The sequence below is a fragment of the Haliotis rubra genome, unplaced genomic scaffold (assembly GCF_003918875.1).
Source record: "Haliotis rubra isolate DU_JTF1 unplaced genomic scaffold, ASM391887v1 Scf792, whole genome shotgun sequence".
Classification (NCBI taxonomy): domain Eukaryota; kingdom Metazoa; phylum Mollusca; class Gastropoda; order Lepetellida; family Haliotidae; genus Haliotis; species Haliotis rubra.
Genome location: NW_025767515.1, coordinates 99,699 through 117,447, shown reverse-complemented (window position 1 = coordinate 117,447; position 17,749 = coordinate 99,699). Strand labels below are relative to the sequence as shown.

General features: G+C 40.4%; 1 protein-coding gene across 2 annotated transcripts; it reads right to left on the bottom strand.

The window, feature by feature from the left end:
- Positions 1–17,544, bottom strand: LOC124261262 (sugar transporter SWEET1-like). Of its 2 annotated transcripts, XM_046695572.1 has the most exons (7): positions 17,347–17,433; positions 16,529–16,598; positions 10,644–10,721; positions 10,037–10,160; positions 6,465–6,626; positions 2,738–2,857; positions 1–795 (listed from the first exon to the last, which is right to left on the bottom strand). In XM_046695572.1, the coding sequence occupies exons 3-7, from the start codon at positions 10,703–10,705 to the stop codon at positions 706–708; spliced, it is 558 nt and encodes a 185-aa protein (XP_046551528.1). In that variant the 5' UTR covers positions 10,706–10,721; positions 16,529–16,598; positions 17,347–17,433; the 3' UTR covers positions 1–705. The 2 variants fall into 2 exon arrangements, with proteins under 2 accessions (XP_046551528.1, XP_046551527.1); XM_046695571.1 differs by lacking the exon at positions 16,529–16,598 and having other exon boundaries at positions 17,347–17,544.
- Positions 17,545–17,749: the final 205 nt, after the last annotated feature.

The following is a 17,749-nucleotide window of genomic DNA, read 5'->3' as shown; positions in this document are numbered from 1 at the left end:
GCAAGCGTCCTCGTACTTTAACTATAATAGTTCAGGGGGAAAGTGTGTTTTATTACACTATACATGGTGGTAGAGCGAACTCTATTTCTTAAATAAAGAGAGACATAATGAGGTAAAACCAGTCACAACTATCATATCAATAAAGTTGTTAATACATATGTCTGCTTGGATATTTTATCACCGATTGCTGTTATATTCGAATTCTTGGGTTAACCAAAGACATCTAAAACAAATATGGAATTAAAATATCGAACACATATATGTGTATAAAAAACAATATTTGATTACCAGTGTATAAAAAAAGATTTCATCGAAAAGATTGATGAAACTTGAAAGTGTTAAAAATGGAAAAACAGACAGTTAAAACCAACTTCAATATTCATGGATCATCCTGGGTTATTTTAAAATTCACTAGAGTATTGATGAATGTATCTACAAATCTCATTCTTTCATAAAGAGTCTCATATACCTCACTGGTAAATGAACATCTGTAGCAAGTCGGTGTGAGCAGTAATCAGTGCAAACGTACATCGCCATGCATTTCATACTCAGACACGCATTCACGTTCTGTCCACACTTAATGATGCACCATACCATATGGGTATTCATACATACATTATGAAATGGTTTAAACTTTGTTGCATGGATAGCCACATATTATGCACTTCTGTATTATGCAGAAGATGGAGGGTGATGGGGAGGCTGTTACTCCACCTTGGCCTTGCCTCCACCTCGGTATGCTATCAACAAGACGAGGCGGGTGACGTTGATAATTACCCCGGGGATGTTGGGCGCCTGAAACACATCGCAACATGTCAGACACGGTACATGAAGCCACACTATGATGATACACCCAGCTACATCATAATGAGACACCCAGCTACACCATAATGAGACTCTCAGCTACACCATGATGACACACTCAGCTACATCATGAGACACCCAGCTACACCATGATGAGACACCCAGCTACACCATGATTACAAACCCAGCTACACCATGAGACACCCAGCTACACCATGATGAGACACTCAGCTGCACCATGATGAGACACCCAGCTACACCATGATGAGACACCCAGCTACAATATGACGAGACACTCAGCTACACCATGATGAGACACCCAAGCCACCATGAGACACCCAGCTACACCATGAGACACCCAGCTACACCATGATGAGACACCCAGCTACACCATGATGAGACACCCAACTACACCATGAGACACCCAGCTACACCATGAGACACCCAGCTACACCATGATGAGACACCCAGCTACACCATGACGAAACACCCACCTACACCACCATGAGACACCCAGCTACACCATGATGAGACACAGAGCTACACCATGATGAGACGCCCAGCTACACCATGATGAGACACCCAGCTACATCATAATGAGACGCTCAGCTACACCATGATGAGACACTCAGCTACTTCATAATGAGACACCCAGCTACACCATGAGACAACCAGCTACACCATGACGAGACACCCAGCTACACCATGATGAGACACCCAGCTACACCATGATGAGACACCTAGCTACAACATGAGACACCCAGCTACACCATGATGAGACACCTAGCTACACCATGATGCAACACCCAGCTACACCATGATTAGACACCCAGCTATACCATGAGACACCCAGCTACACCATGACGAGACAACCAGCTACACCATGATGAGACACCCAGCTACACCATGACGAGACACCCAGCTATACCATGATGAGACACCCAGCCACACCATGATGAGACAACCAGCTACACCATGATTAGACACCTAGCTACACCATGACTAGACACCCAGCTACACCATGACGAGACACCCAGCTATACCATGATGAGACACCCAGCTACACCATGATGAGACAACCAGCTACACCATGACGAGACACCCAGCTACACCATGACGAGACACCCAGCTATACCATGATGAGACACCCAGCTAAACCATGATGAGACACCCAGCTACACCATGATGAGACGCTCAGCTACACCATGATGAGACAACCAGCTACACCATGATGAGACACCCAGCTACACCATGATGAGACGCCTCAGCTACACCATGACAAGAGCTACCCATGATATAGCTACACCATGATGAGACACCCAGCTACACCATGAGCTACACCATGATGAGACACCCAGCTACACCATGAGACGCTCAGCTACACCATGATGAGACGCCAGCTACCATGATGAGACAACCAGCTACACCATGATGAGACAACCAGCTACACCATGATGAGACGCTCAGCTACACCATGATGAGACGCTCAGCTACACCATGATGAGACGCTCAGCTACACCATGATGAGACAACCAGCTACACCATGATGAGACAACCAGCTACACCATGATGAGACGCTCAGCTACACCATGATGAGATGCTCAGCTACACCATGATGAGACGCTCAGCTACACCATGATGAGATGCTCAGCTACACCATGATGAGACGCTCAGCTACACCATGATGAGACACCCATCTGGCTTCATCATCATGAGACATCAGGCTATCATCATGAGACATCAGGCTATCATCATGAGACATCAGGCTATCATCATGAGACATCAGGCTATCATCATGAGACATCAGGCTATCATCATGCTGACTTTAGGTGATGTGTCTGGTTCAGACTTGACTATTTACATATACTTACTCCACTTAATTTCAACCTTTCTTTGGACTACAAACATCTCCCTGTCCCTTGCAAGTACTCACATAGATGTTGAAGTCATTCAGCAGATACCCATAGAGGAGCCAGACGAAGGAGCACATGAGGCCCCCCATCAGCACTGAGACAGACACACCTTCTGAGCTCTTTCTCCTCACAACTTCCACCTGAAACAACACATTATTCATCATACATACATACATACATACATAATAACATTTGTATAGCGCCGATATCCAGCTCAGCTCAGCTGCTCAAAGGCGCTTTGCTTTTCCCTTGTTCACTGGATGTCAATCTCAACAGCACATCGTATTGTCAATCTCAACTCCCTGGGGAGCATAAAACTCTTGCAGCCACTAGGTGCACCGAGTTATTGTGGCATTCCCATCCTTACGAGGTACCCATTCACAGCTTGGTGGACTGGGACACATAGTCACAGTACTTTGTCCAAGTTTACTGCACGTTGCTGTACCCGCAACTTGGTGTTTGCACATATTCATGTGGCCACCATCTGGTCATATACCAACGGATTCGTGGGTTCTTTTAAGTGCACAGGGTTGTGTACTGTACACTAGGGGTTGTGACAACACTGAAAGAGTCTGCACACAAAGTTGACTCCAAGGTTTTTACACCCCGTCACAGGTGGGCTCGATCCCGTCACCTCAAGCTTGCTAGATCACTAGCCTGGCGCTTTAGCCAGTTCGCCCACCATGCCCCCTCATCAAGCAGACATCGCAGACCGTTCAAGTCAAGTCTTCGTTTTCTGTAGACGGTCATGTTTTCAAGTTATTAGATCATCTGCCTGGAGACCACCCCTATGGACTAGTGGATCTGAGAACATCTGCCTAGAGACCGCTTCTGTGATCTACAGATAGATCTCCTGCCTGGAGACTAGGTCTAGTGGATAGAACATCTGTCTGGAGATGATCATCTACCTGCAGACCACCTAGATAGTTTAAACATGGACCATCTCCATGCAGAACACTTCCATTGTCTACTTTAGTTGATGAAAATGTTTGTTCACCATTGGCTGCATCATAGCAAGAGACTTTGAAAGATGATTGTTGTCACCCTGCCTGGTGCTTGGCATTAAGGGGATGAATAAGGGCTGGCTGGCTGGGAGCCAGTATAATGTACCCCAGTTGGGTAATTCTTCTACAAACTGTTGTAAATGTAGTTTATATCCCAGTAGTCTGTCATACAGACCCAGAAACAAATATACCCAATGCAGCCCAAGTAAGTCTATAATGTGTGGCAAGTCTACATTACCGCAGTTTCTGAAAATGAAGAAAGTCTCTGGGCTACTTTTTAATGTATTTATAATTTTAATTTAAGAACTTCTATTTTCTGTAAAATATGTTCATTTCAGAAACTAGCCATTAGTCTAATATCCCAGCTAAATTCAGTCAATCAAAAATATCAGTGAAGACCATAACCTTTCCCCTAAAAACAAAGATTATTTGTATTGTGTACAACCTGCTGAATACCCTTCTACCTATAACGCCTGTTAAACCCTCATCAGGTTCTAGTGGATACAACATCGACTCGGAGAGCTGATGGTCAATGGTTCAATACCGTCATGTAATACAACATGGCGTCTGATGCTTGGAATTAAGGGGACGAAACAGGGACTGGACAGCTATGATTCCATGTTAAACAGAGGCCTGGTATCTCAGTGGGAGAACACCCCACTGGAGAACATCCCACCCCACCCCTGGAGAACTGTAGTCCTCACTAAAGTACTGTCGGAAATAGAAATAAACTGTTTTTTCGCATTGATATCTACAATTTATGTAGTTGATATGTGTAAGTGTGAAATATCTGTTAAACTAAGTTTGGCCTAACTACAGTCTAAATGACTTTACTGAGGAGAGATTAGTGCAATGCGGGGTTTTTCTAAGCCAAAGGGACTTATTTGGAACAGACCATGTCTTTACGCAAATTAGTGTGCGATGATATTATATTACAAAGGACAATTTTTATATGTCCATTTTGAAATTAAACTTAGCTTTATCATAAACGATAGCTGACGTAAAAAATAAAAACTATAAAACTGAAACTATGAAGGATGCAGCTACTATGGAGTCTCACTATCACTATAAGAAGAAACAGGTAGGAGGGGTCGTCTCAAAAGCAAATACAGGATGGGTGTCGCAGACGGTGGTTGGGGTCAGCATTGGGGATAGAGATACAAGCTGAGATAAGAAATTCCTTTAGGGGAATTAAACTGGGAAGCAAACGGCATGTCATGCGATGGAGTCTCACTATCACTATAAGAAGAAACAGGTAGGAGGGGTCGTCTCAAAAGCAAATACAGGATGGGTGTCGCAGACGGTGGTTGGGGTCAGCATTGGGGATAGAGATACAAGCTGAGATAAGAAATTCCTTTAGGGGAATTAAACTGGGAAGCAAACGGCATGTCATGCGATGGAGTCTCACTATCACTATAAGAAGAAACAGGTAGGAGGGGTCGTCTCAAAAGCAAATCCAGGATGGGTGTCGCAGACGGTGGTTGGGGTCAGCATTGGGGATAGAGATACAAGCTGAGATAAGAAATTCCTTTAGGGGAATTAAACTGGGAAGCAAACGGCATGTCATGCGATGGAGTCTCACTATCACTATAAGAAGAAACAGGTAGGAGGGGTCGTCTCAAAAGCAAATCCAGGATGGGTGTCGCAGATGGTGGTTGGGGTCAGCATTGGGGATAGAGATACAAGATGAGATAAGAAATTCCTTTAGGGGAATTAAACTGGGAAGCAAACGGCATGTCATGCGATGGAGTCTCACTATCACTATACAAAGAAACAGGTAGGAGGGGTCATCTCAAAAGCAAATCCAAGACGGGTGTCGCAGACGGTGGTTGGGGTCGGGATGGGGGATAGAGATACAAGCTGAGATAAGAAATTCCTTTAGGGGAATTATACTGGGAAGCAAACGGCATGTGATAACAATTTACAAATAATATCCAGTCCTGTCGATCTTTGGGTGGTCATGCCACCTATATATTTTGAGACATTTAATACGATGGCTGATTTAAGCTTTTCCATGGGTATCATACCCTTTTACATATGTCAACATAAACGTTACGAAAGAAAGACACGTTAGATATTAATCAATAGATGAGACATATTCAACACACATGAAAAAGCATAAAATATCTTTGACTGACTGACTGACTGAGTTTGGTTTTACGCTGCTTTTAGCAATATTCCAGCAACATCACGGCGGGGAACACCAGAAATGGGCTTCACACATTGTACCCATGTGGGGATTCTAACCCGGGTCTTCGGCGTGACGAGCCAACGCTTTAACCACTTGGCTACCCCACCGCCCAAATATCTTTGAGATGACCCCTTGTGCTTGTAGGTAGGACGTGCATTTCATGCCAGGTGAGTCGACGGTCCGTCGTCATACCTAGCTGTGCGACCTAATTGCCATCTATAGTCCGATCTATTGTTTTGAGCAGGTATTCGTATTTTCTAAGTTTTGCCCGATTTTATGAGTAAACATGCTTTTCTGGATATCGTATTACGCATCCCACTGAACGCCAGTTAGGCCGATGTGGGTTATTTCAATATATGCCTTTTGTAAATTTGTCAATTTTAGGGATACAGAGTAACAGCCTAAAAACAGTTTTTTTCTATTTCCGACAGTACTTCAATACAAGCAGCTTCACACACACTTATTTGTATGTATGTTGCTACATAAGGCAGCAACCATTAGAGCAACATCACGTCAGTTCCCTAGAATCATTGACTCATTCTCCCAACTCACTATGTCCCACGCTGGTACAATCACCAGCACATTGGTCCACACGAACAGCATGCTGCCCAGCCAGGCCACCATCTCGTCATGTCGCTGTACAATGTAGACAAGATATACCACGTGGGACAGGAACAGGGCAAACATTCCTGTTACCTTGGATACAGCATCACTCTGGAATATAAACGAATCAAATGTCAGTTAGCATGAACGTGTTTAGCACAACAGTTAAGATTCTTCATTCATACCTCTGATGATAGTTTTAGCCGATCATTCTCAAGGTATATGGATCTTCAAATCTGTACATAATTCAGATAGAACATTCCTATGCTTTTCTAAACATGTGTCCTGTGTAAAAGCAAGAATAACTTTTTTCTTCCAGTTCCACGACCCCCTTACTACATTCAACTACCCCCTGACCTCATTCAACTACCCCCTAACCTTATTCAACTACTCCCTAACCTTATTCAACTACTCTCTAACCTCATTCAACTACCCCTTAACCTTGTTCAACTACCTGCTAACCTCATTCAACTACTCCCTAACCTTATTCAACTACTCCCTAACCTTATTCAACTACTCCCTAACCTTATTCAACTACTCCCTAACCTCATTCAACTACCCCTTAACCTTGTTCAACTACCCCTAACCTTATTCAACTACACCCTAACCTTATTCAACTACTCCCTAACCTTATTCAACTACTCCCTAACCTCATTCAACTACCCCTTAACCTTGTTCAACTACCTGCTAACCTCCTTAACTACTCCCTAACCTTATTCAACTACTCCTTAACCTTATTCAACTACCAACTACTCCCAAACCTTATTCAACTACTCCCTAACCTTATTCAACTACCCCTTAACCTCATTCAACTACCCCTTAACCTTGTTCAACTACCCGCTAACCTCATACAACTCTCCTTTACCCTTGTTCAACTACCCCTTATTCTCATTCAACTACCCCTTAACCTTGTTCAACTACTCCCTAACCTCATTCAACTACCCTCTAACCTCATTCAACTTCCCGCTAACCTCATTCAACTACCCCTTAACCTTGTTCAACTACCCTTTAACCTTGTTCAACTACCCCTTAACCTCATTCAACTACCCCTTAACCTCATTCAACCTCATTCAACTACCCTTAACCTCATTCAACTACCCTAACCTCATTCAACTACCCTTAACTCTCTCAACTAACTACCTTAAACCTTGTTCAACTACCCTTTAACCTTGTTCAACTACCTTTAACCTCATTCAACTACCCTTAACCTCATTCAACTACCCTTAACCTTGTTCAACTACTCCCTAACCTCATTCAACTACCCCCTAACCTCATTCAACTTCCTGCTAACCTCATTCAACTACCCCTTACCCTTGTTCAACTACCCTTTAATCTTGTTCAACTACCCCTTAACCTCATTCAACTACTCCCTGACCTCATTCAACTACTCCCTAACCTCATTCAACTACCCCTTAACCTCATTCAACTACCCTTAACCTTGTTCAACTATCCCTTAACCTTGTTCAACTACCCCTTAACCTTGTTCAACTACCCCTTAACCTTGTTCAACTACCCCTTAACCTTGTTCATCTACCCGCTAACCTCATTCAACTACCCTTAACCTTGTTCAACTACCCCTTAACCTCGTTCAACTACCCCTTAACCTCATTCAACTACCCCTTAACCTCATTCAACTACCCCTTAACCTTTGTTCAACTACCCGCTAACCTCATACAACTCTCCTTTAACCTTGTTCAACTACCCCTTATTCTCATGTTCAACTACCCCTTAACCTTGTTCAACTACTCCCTAACCTCATTCAACTACCCCCTAACCTCAACTTCAACTATCCCGCTAACCTCATTCAACTACCCCTTACCCTTGTTCAACTACCCTTTAACCTTGTTCAACTACCCCTTAACCTCATTCAACTATTCCCTGACCTCATTCAACTACTCCCTAACCTCATTCAACTACCCCTTAACCTCATTCAACTACCCTTAACCTTGTTCAACTACCCCCTTAACCTTGTTCAACTACCCTTAACCTTGTTCAACTACCCCTTAACCTTGTTCATCTGCCCGCTAACCTCATTCAACTACCCTTAACCTTGTTCAACTACCCCTTAACCTCGTTCAACTACCCCTTAACCTCGTTCAACTACCCCTTAACCTCATTCAACTACCCCTTAACCTCATTCAACTACCCCTTAACCTCGTTCAACTACCCTGTAACCTTGTTCAACTACCCTCTAACCTTGTTCAACTACCCTGTAACCTTATTCAACTACCCCTTAACCTCATTCAACTTCCCCTTAACCTTGTTCAACTACCTGCTAACCTCATTAAGCTACCCCTTAACCTCATTAAACCACCCCTAACCTCATTCAACTACCCTCTAATCTTGTTCATCTACCCTCTAATCTTGTTCAACTACCTACTCACCTCATTCAACTACCCTCTAACCTTGTTCAACCACCCCTAACCTCATTCAACTACCCTCTAATCTTGTTCAACTACCCTCTAACCTTGTTCAACTACCTACTAACCTCATTCAACTACCCTCTAACCTTGTTCAACCACCCTAACCTCATTCAACTACCCTCTAATCTTGTTCAACTACCCTCTAACCTTGTTCAACTACCTACTAACCTCATTCAACTACCCCTTAACCTTGTTCAACTACCCCTTAACCTCATTCAACTACCCCTTAACCTTGTTCAACTACCCCTTAACCTCATTCAACTACCCCTAACCTCATTCAACTACCCCTTAACCTCATTCAACTACCCCTTAACCTTGTTCAACTACCCCTTAACCTTGTTCAACTAACCCCTAACCTTGTTCAACTACCCCCTAACCTCATTCAACTACCCTCTAACCTTGTTCAACTACCTACTAACCTCATTCAACTACCCTGTAATCTTGTTCAACTACCCTCTAACCTTGTTCAACTACCCCTTAACCTTGTTCAACTAACCCCTAACCTTGTTCAACTACCCCCTGACCTCATTCAACTACCCTCTAACCTTGTTCAACTACCCCTTAACCTCATTCAACTACCCCCTGACCTCATTCAACTACCCCCTAACCTAGTCACCCTTAATGAGCTGGTCAGCCTTGAACTGGACTGATGCATGTCATTCTATCCCGACTGCATTGATTAATGTTCGTGAAATCCCAGTCTAGTTTACTTATTCCAGGCGTGTCCACTGACAGGACTCAAAAGGTCTTAAATTGGATGCCAGAAGAAATTAAGTGGTACAACCTAGGTTGGCAGCCTCACTGTGCAGAAGTACTAGTTAATACTAGTTCGACAACAAACATGGACAATCAAACATCACAAAATGTTTGCTAATGTCATAATGTGTTTATTGCAAACTTTTGGCTAAAAATAATAACATTCCATGTAAGGCTGTGTAATGATTTATGTATTTGATTTATGAGACAGTAACCTCTGAATCTAACATATACACATTTTCACTCTACAGCAGAGAAACAACAATTTGATTGTGTAAAAGATCTGTACAACAATTTACAACAAACATGTGGCAAGAGACCACTGTCATAGGAAGGCAGTACCTTGACTTGTGCCACCAAGATGTATACAAATATGTAGATGCCCCACAATGCCGTGCCTAAAATGTTGAGCATCTTCAGCATGCCATTGTCGATGAGCACGCCATAGTAGAGTCCGATCATGCTACTGCAACACAATACATCACAGGGGATACAGCTGGGGGCACAACACAACTGTCACGGGAAATACATCCCAGTGGTCACAAATCTTGATACATATGTTGAAACAACAATACTAGATTATCAGAAGGAGTGTTTAGTTGTCAACCTCCATTATCTCTGACCATTTGGCCACCAAAGAAAGCCTTTGCTTCACCAGGGACCTAACCCACCTGCTAAATAGGTCCGACTGAATAGACCTTTTCTTCCATGCACCCTTTAATCAGCCTGTCTGTCATGTCTCTGACATTGCTCCGCCAACACTCAACTTGTTTTATTAAACTGTGTATTTCATGGTCCTGTAATATGTTTAAAGAGTGTAAAAAAATAAAATGCTGAATATGATTTGCATGTTAGAAAAAAAAGACATATAAGAATATAGCAAACTATGCACTGTATGTAGGTGGAGTACGAAATGAATGGATTCTCATGTTGAGACCGATTGACTTACTTCATAAGGCAGATGAGGAAGAAGAAGAATGGTATATTCTTAGTCTCCTGAGTCTTGTACATAGATACACATGGTGGTCTGAAACCAAGAGAATGGTCAGTCAGAACATGTCCAGTAAACGTGTTTGGGACCAGTTCAAAGTTATACTGGAAGTTATATCTTAATCCCAGTGTTTCCGCTGACTTCATTATTTATCGGACACTGTGTCTGGTGACCTAAACTTTTACCGGTCATGAATGAAATTTGCCGGTCATATCCTATTACCATACTGTAAGTACTCATTTTAAAGTTATTTTTAGCCTGGATATTTCCAAAGCATAACAGTTTTTGTGACCATGAAAGCACAGCCAAGACTGTCATTTCGCTTACCCATGATGTTTTTATTTTCATACATGATTATTCACCGGACACGGTATACTGCTGGCTTTCAATTTACCGGTCCCCAACAAATTTTACCGGCGATTTTCAGGTATATACCGGATAACGGAAACACTGTTAATCCCCTATGTTTTTGGGTGGGTGGAGTGGTAGAGGCATAAAATAGATCCACTTATTTTTTCACATCATTTACTAAAATAAGAACAAAACTTCCATCGCATTTCACAGATCCTAAAGTTACCACCAGATTCTTATCTAAACTGTGAACATTTCAATTTCATTTGTCATTTTTCATAACAGTATGTCTTTGAGCCATACAAGGATTCATTGCATTCTAAGAATTAAGTTTTTGGGGGGTATGTCTCAAAACTTGAGGTAATATGTTTTTCATCCTACACTGAGCTTTTGAACTGTTCTCTTAATGGTTCACCTACCGAACACTTGAACTCACGGCTTTCTTCATAATCATAATCGTGTATTACATATTTTATTGAAATCAATGGACTCTGTAACTATAATAATGAATACTACTGATTTCAAAACCCTGGAAATCAATACTTTGTCAGTGTGCTTATATCTTGTTATACATACCCACTCATATCATCCTGAACATTGTTGAGACATTGGGTCAACAAGATATATCAATATTTTAATACTGAAGTCCTTGATAAGATAATCAATACAAGGCCAGCATCCTCAACATCTGGTGGACATCTCCTTGATCTATACAGCACAATGTCTAGGGCTCCATCAATACTAAAGCACTTTCTCTGTCCTGTCCAACATTCTGTTGTCACCAGGACAGTTACTGAGCGTCTACACAAATAGCACATGTTGTGGAAACCATGTTGTCAAGGTGGACAGATTGGCTGCTGGGCATGCATGTGTGAATAGTTCCAGTAGATAATGATTCCATGTAGCTCTGCACATTTCTCTGCTACTGATTGATAAAGCATCATGTAGAGATTACTGTATAAGTGATTGAGTAACACAATGTAATACAAGATTGTTGTGTGTGCACACATCAGTATTAATGTATCATGTTTAAATATATTTAAACTGGGATGAATTGTTTGCAATACACTGATAAGACCTTTTGTTTCAACAGCATTGCTATGTCATGGTCCTCTGTGATAAAGTACACATGGACCAGATGGTAAAGAAGTGAATGAAAACATGTGTCAATCTAAGGACTTAAATCTTATCATCCACAAATTATTACTTAAAAGATAACATTGAAAGAAAAAAAAGTAAATGGCAACATTTATCATTCTCTGCAAATGAATTCTTATTGTCCATTATTTATTACGTAAAACACTGTTTCAGAATAAAAAGTGAATGGATATATCCCCTTCTACATGAAACAGTCAGTTTTTAAGTCCCACAAAAGTATCTAAGACAAATTCTTTCAACAGAAAGAGGACAATTCTATTGTTAAAATCAAAATAGTCAATTTATTTATTGGAAGCATTCACCTTATTAAATAAATCTCATACTGTTAATTTCCAAGTTTTACAGTTTTATGATGTTTCTGTAAAATCAAATATTCCAATCAAAATTTACATTTAACCTTTCAGCAAGTAGAAATCCTTACAACATTCAGTCATTCATATTGACGTCATTCAGTTCTCCATGTCAGGCAATCAATATCATCGCTGATCAGCTGCCCTGTTGCAGAAATGGAACCCTTTCTGTGATCTTAAGTGAGATTCAATGTTCTCTCCTGAGGTACTGTGCATGTCACACTCACATCACATATTTGTATATACACTACAGCAATACAGCATTATTGATTAGGAGCACGGGACACATCACTTGATAGCCTATCAACACTGTCCCTCACACCGTCAGCCAGATAAAGGTGGCCTTGCACAATGTGTTATACTATCAATTAATCCTGGAACAATCGGCCTTATTGATTATTTGTGATAATGACAATAAAGAAAGGACTATCACATACATCTGTCTATAATGGCACCAGCAGTCAATATGTCAATGTACAACAATATCAAAACAATACATCACTTTCATATTGAACATAGGTGTCTTGGTATTGTCCTAAATATCTACAAGTACATGCACTGTTATTTCTCCAATGCTAAGCTTACATAGTAAGGTAACAGTAGGCAACTCTCTCATGTACCTGTGATAATTGACGACATTGATCTTACATTTTCAAAAAGTTTTATTAAGGTTTCTACAGGAAATGGATCAATTGATCAATAATCCATTACTGAATGTATCAAGGTGGTGTTTCATGGCAAGAAGAACCAGCAGTGTCAGTGGTGAAATCACATTATTGATATTGCTGGGATGGAGGTCTGGGAGGATGTTTTATAATGCAAGTCCCACTCTATGTTTATTGTTACAGTGGAATGAATGCTGAAAATGTTCAATATGTTTCGTTAAGGGTGACTAGGCTTTGCCTGACCAGCTGTCCTGGCAAGTTGATTCACATCCTCAGTTTTAACTTGGCTAACAAGGAATACCTTGATAAGACTATCTGCATTTCACACAAGACAGTCTTGTCCACTTCTTCACCCAAGCTGCCAAATGTCCAGACAGTGGAACATGCACTACCTTTAAATGACTGTGGACCATGCACTACCTTTAAATGACTGTGGAACATGCACTACCTTTAAATGACTGTGGAGCATGCACTACCTTTAAATGACTGTGAAACATGCACTACCTTTAAATGACTGTGGAACATGCACTACCTTTAAATGACTGTGGAACATGCACTTCCTTTAAATGACTGTGGAACATGCACTACCTTTAAATGACTGTGGAACATGCACTACCTTTAAATGACTGTGGAACATGCACTACCTTTAAATGACTGTGGAACATGCACTACCTTTAAATGACTGTGGAACATGCACTACCTTTAAATGACTGTGGAACATACACTACCTGTAAATGACTGTGGAACATGCACTACCTTTAAATGACTGTGAAACATGCACTACCTTTAAATGACTGTGGAACATGCACTACCTTTAAATGACTGTGGAACATGCACTACCTTTAAATGACTGTGGAACATGCACTACCTTTAAATGACTGTGGAACATGACTGTGGAAATGCACTGTGACTGAGGAACACATGCACTACCTTTAAATGATGCACTACCTTTAAATGACTGTGGAACATGCACTACCCTTAAATGACTGGGGAACATGCACTACCTTTAAATGACTGTGGAACATGCACTACCTTTAAATGACTGGGGAACACATACTACCTTCAAATGACCGTGAACATGCACTACCTTCAAATGGTTATGATATACACACTACCTTTCAGTGATTGTGAATATTGCAGTACATCTACATGACTGTGGAACACAGGTATACTTATTTAAATGACTACTTTTAATGAGGATCTGTGTTACACGGGATTGTTTATGTAAATATAAGATTTGTGTTGTTTCACACAAAAGGGATGATGTTCAGATTTTGCAGTGTATTTGCCAGCCAAACACTTCCTCAATTTTAACTGAACTTGTTTCTTGCTAGCCTGTTATTTCATTTATCTGTTTGATAAGACACTAAGTATGCCCTGTGCTTATTACTGTAAACTACTTGTCATCTCATAACAACAGTTTCTGTTGCACTTTGTGAACACAGGTTATTCCTGTGCCAGGGTGATGTATACTTAACTATATAACCCACATTAACCAATAGGTACATTTTCAGTCAATTATGTAAGGAGCTCAAGAGATGATCTATGTATTAAAAGGTTAATCTGCCATGTTATTATCTAAGATAAAAACATGTTTTCGACCTTCACATTTCACAATCAGTAATATATTTCGAGTTATTAAATCAACTTTTTAATGTTTAGTTTCATTTTGCACATAAGAACTTTCATAAGGATAAAGTAAGCAGTATACCTCTCTCTGAATTGACAGCTGCAGCAACACACCAGACACATAATCAGCATTCTTGTCGTGATTTTACAATATACAGGGTATTGGTTTAAACAAGTGTGCAAGAACAATCCATCAGCTCTGTACATTTCATCAGTGAGGATCTCACCACTCCAAGCTGTATCTTCACAGGTATCTAAACACTTACCAAACATTAACAAAGGAAATGTTACCAGAGACAAGAGGCCATATATTTTTCCGTATAAATAACAATTTTGAAATCTAAGGACCAAGTTCACTTGCCAAACTTTTCTACAAAGGGCACCTAAATTCTGGCTTCCATTGGTACTCATCCTAATATTATTTATATTTCTAAAATATTTCTTTCGTCCATATCACAGATCAAGTTGACTTTCTGGAGTACAAGTCTCCATGAAGAATTATGATACCCAAACAGCATAGCATGCAGAAACAGGCACCTAGAGTACCTTTTCTCAGATAATAGCCACTGCTCCTCTTTCCACTACAGAGATGTGTATGAACTCTACTGTGGTGAACAATGCACAGATGTGCAACATCTGACTGATTGTGACACAGATATCTGTTACCTATTATTCAAAATGAAACTCATTTGAGCCAACACACAAGGTTATGCCAATTGGAAATAACACAAACAGCATATAAGCAGAAGACTTAGTCATCAGTTATAAACCACAATAAACGAGACCCTGAGTTGAACTTAGTATAAATATATTGGATACATAAAGAAACCCATCAAAAGCCCATGTGAATGATAACGTGTGAGCAAATACTCAATGCCTACATTAAATATGAACCCCAACGTATTCGTAAATTGTAAATATGATTATCTACGTGATGTAGAGTTGTCGGTGTCAGACTTCCATTCTTGTTGATGGTGCCTAAGTGGGTTACATCACTGGCTTTGCATGCTGGTGATTTGGTGACACACTCTAAGAGTGTGGATTCAAATCCAGGATGGGACTCAATCTTTAAAATTCAAAAACTTAAGATTTTGTAAAATAGAAAGTGTATACCCAAGAAAATGCTGAAAGTATTGTAAAGAGGCCTGTTGTACAGCATCTTAACACATCAGGCAATTTAATCTGTGTTGCAAAATCAAAGACTGGTTTATAGATTTAGTATTTATCAAATCCAGCATCCTGGACCAATTTGTTTACTGAAAGAAGAGATGACAAACAAGAGTTGAATTTATGCCCTTTTACACATGTAAATACATGGCATGGAAGAGATACCTGTATACAGCATCACAGAGCAATTTTATCAGCTTTGTGCTGACCTCATCCTTAACTAGGCCAATTGTATTTGCCAAGTGATACATTCCTCTTGAAAACTACAACTATACTGGCCTGTTTTCAAGAGGAATAACAGCAATTGTGGATGTGCTTTATTTGGTGAAACATCCAGACCAATCATAACCCAAATGAAAGGGTATCATTAGAATTCAGTGTATCTAAACTTGACTCTAAATCATCCTTACCAGACAATATCTAATAGACAATCCCGACCACAGCATATTGTGGGACAAAGCCCAAGCTTTAAAAACCAACCTGAAAGACTTCAAAATCTGGAAACTCAAAGAAGCTATCTCACCTGATCCAATCAACTATAAAACCATTTCCTCACAATCCATACTCTGTTCTTCACTTGCTTGATAATGGTGCTGGAATACAAACCAAAATGTCGCTCCTATTTAAATAAAGTTGTTCACCCGTGTATTGTTCTCCTTCCTTAGTGTTCCAACTTTTACATACTTTTCATACACTGAGTCAAAATGGCTGAAAACAACCTAAAACAAACATTGATGACTATATGTACAACAATATACTATGTGCACCAAATATATATATAGTGTCATCAAAAATGAAACATAGTCCTTGCAAAGTTCAGCTTGACGATCTCTATGTGCTTTGCACTACATCTAAATATCCACATGGCTGATACTGAATATTGATTGTGATTGATATCAGATACTTGTATTGTTTTATCATGGATGATTAACAAAGTCCATGGTTTGATACATTTCTAGACAGATTTAGTCTAACCACAGTGTCATTGTCATGTATGAACAAATATACCAAGACAATGACTGGAGAATTTAATCATTGCTTTCCCATTGGATGTCATAACTGTAGCTGAGTGTGCATAACTAAATATAACAAATTACCACACTTTCAAACAGGTTCACTCTTAAATCTACAGACATAAATGTTTACATCCCTTAAGAAGGCCAGTAACTAGGACTCTTATATAAACATTATTGTCAGGCTGGTAGAACCTTCAGAGAGGTTTTTGGGTCAATATAAAACCCATACCCTATAGTAAACAGTATTACCCCATGCATAATGCCTTGGGTAACGGTTAACAGGAGATTACTTAGGCATAAACTTCATAAAAAGTTTCAAACTTACATTCCTGACATCATCATGAGAATGGTGAAGATGATTGTCGACCACTCCACTATATGAAAAAAATCCATTTTGTTGTAAGTTGTAGAAAGCAAGGCGCGACTTGGGTTACAACAGCTACGTTGTCAACTCTACAACTTCTTGTTTGACAGATGTGGGACGGATAGAGACTATTTATAGCGGACTGGGACATCGTCTACACAGATCAACGCAAAGGCCGGTGGGCGTATCAAAGGAGAACCAGTCACCAGCAGCTGATATTCATATACCATTTCAGTACTGGATGTAGGGGTGCACTTGAAATATTATTTTTACATTGAAAGAAAACCCCGTGCACGAGTGTTGCTTGTTACTTGTTCTTAGAATATTCAAGACGATGTTGTTCTTTTATGTTCCATTTAAATAT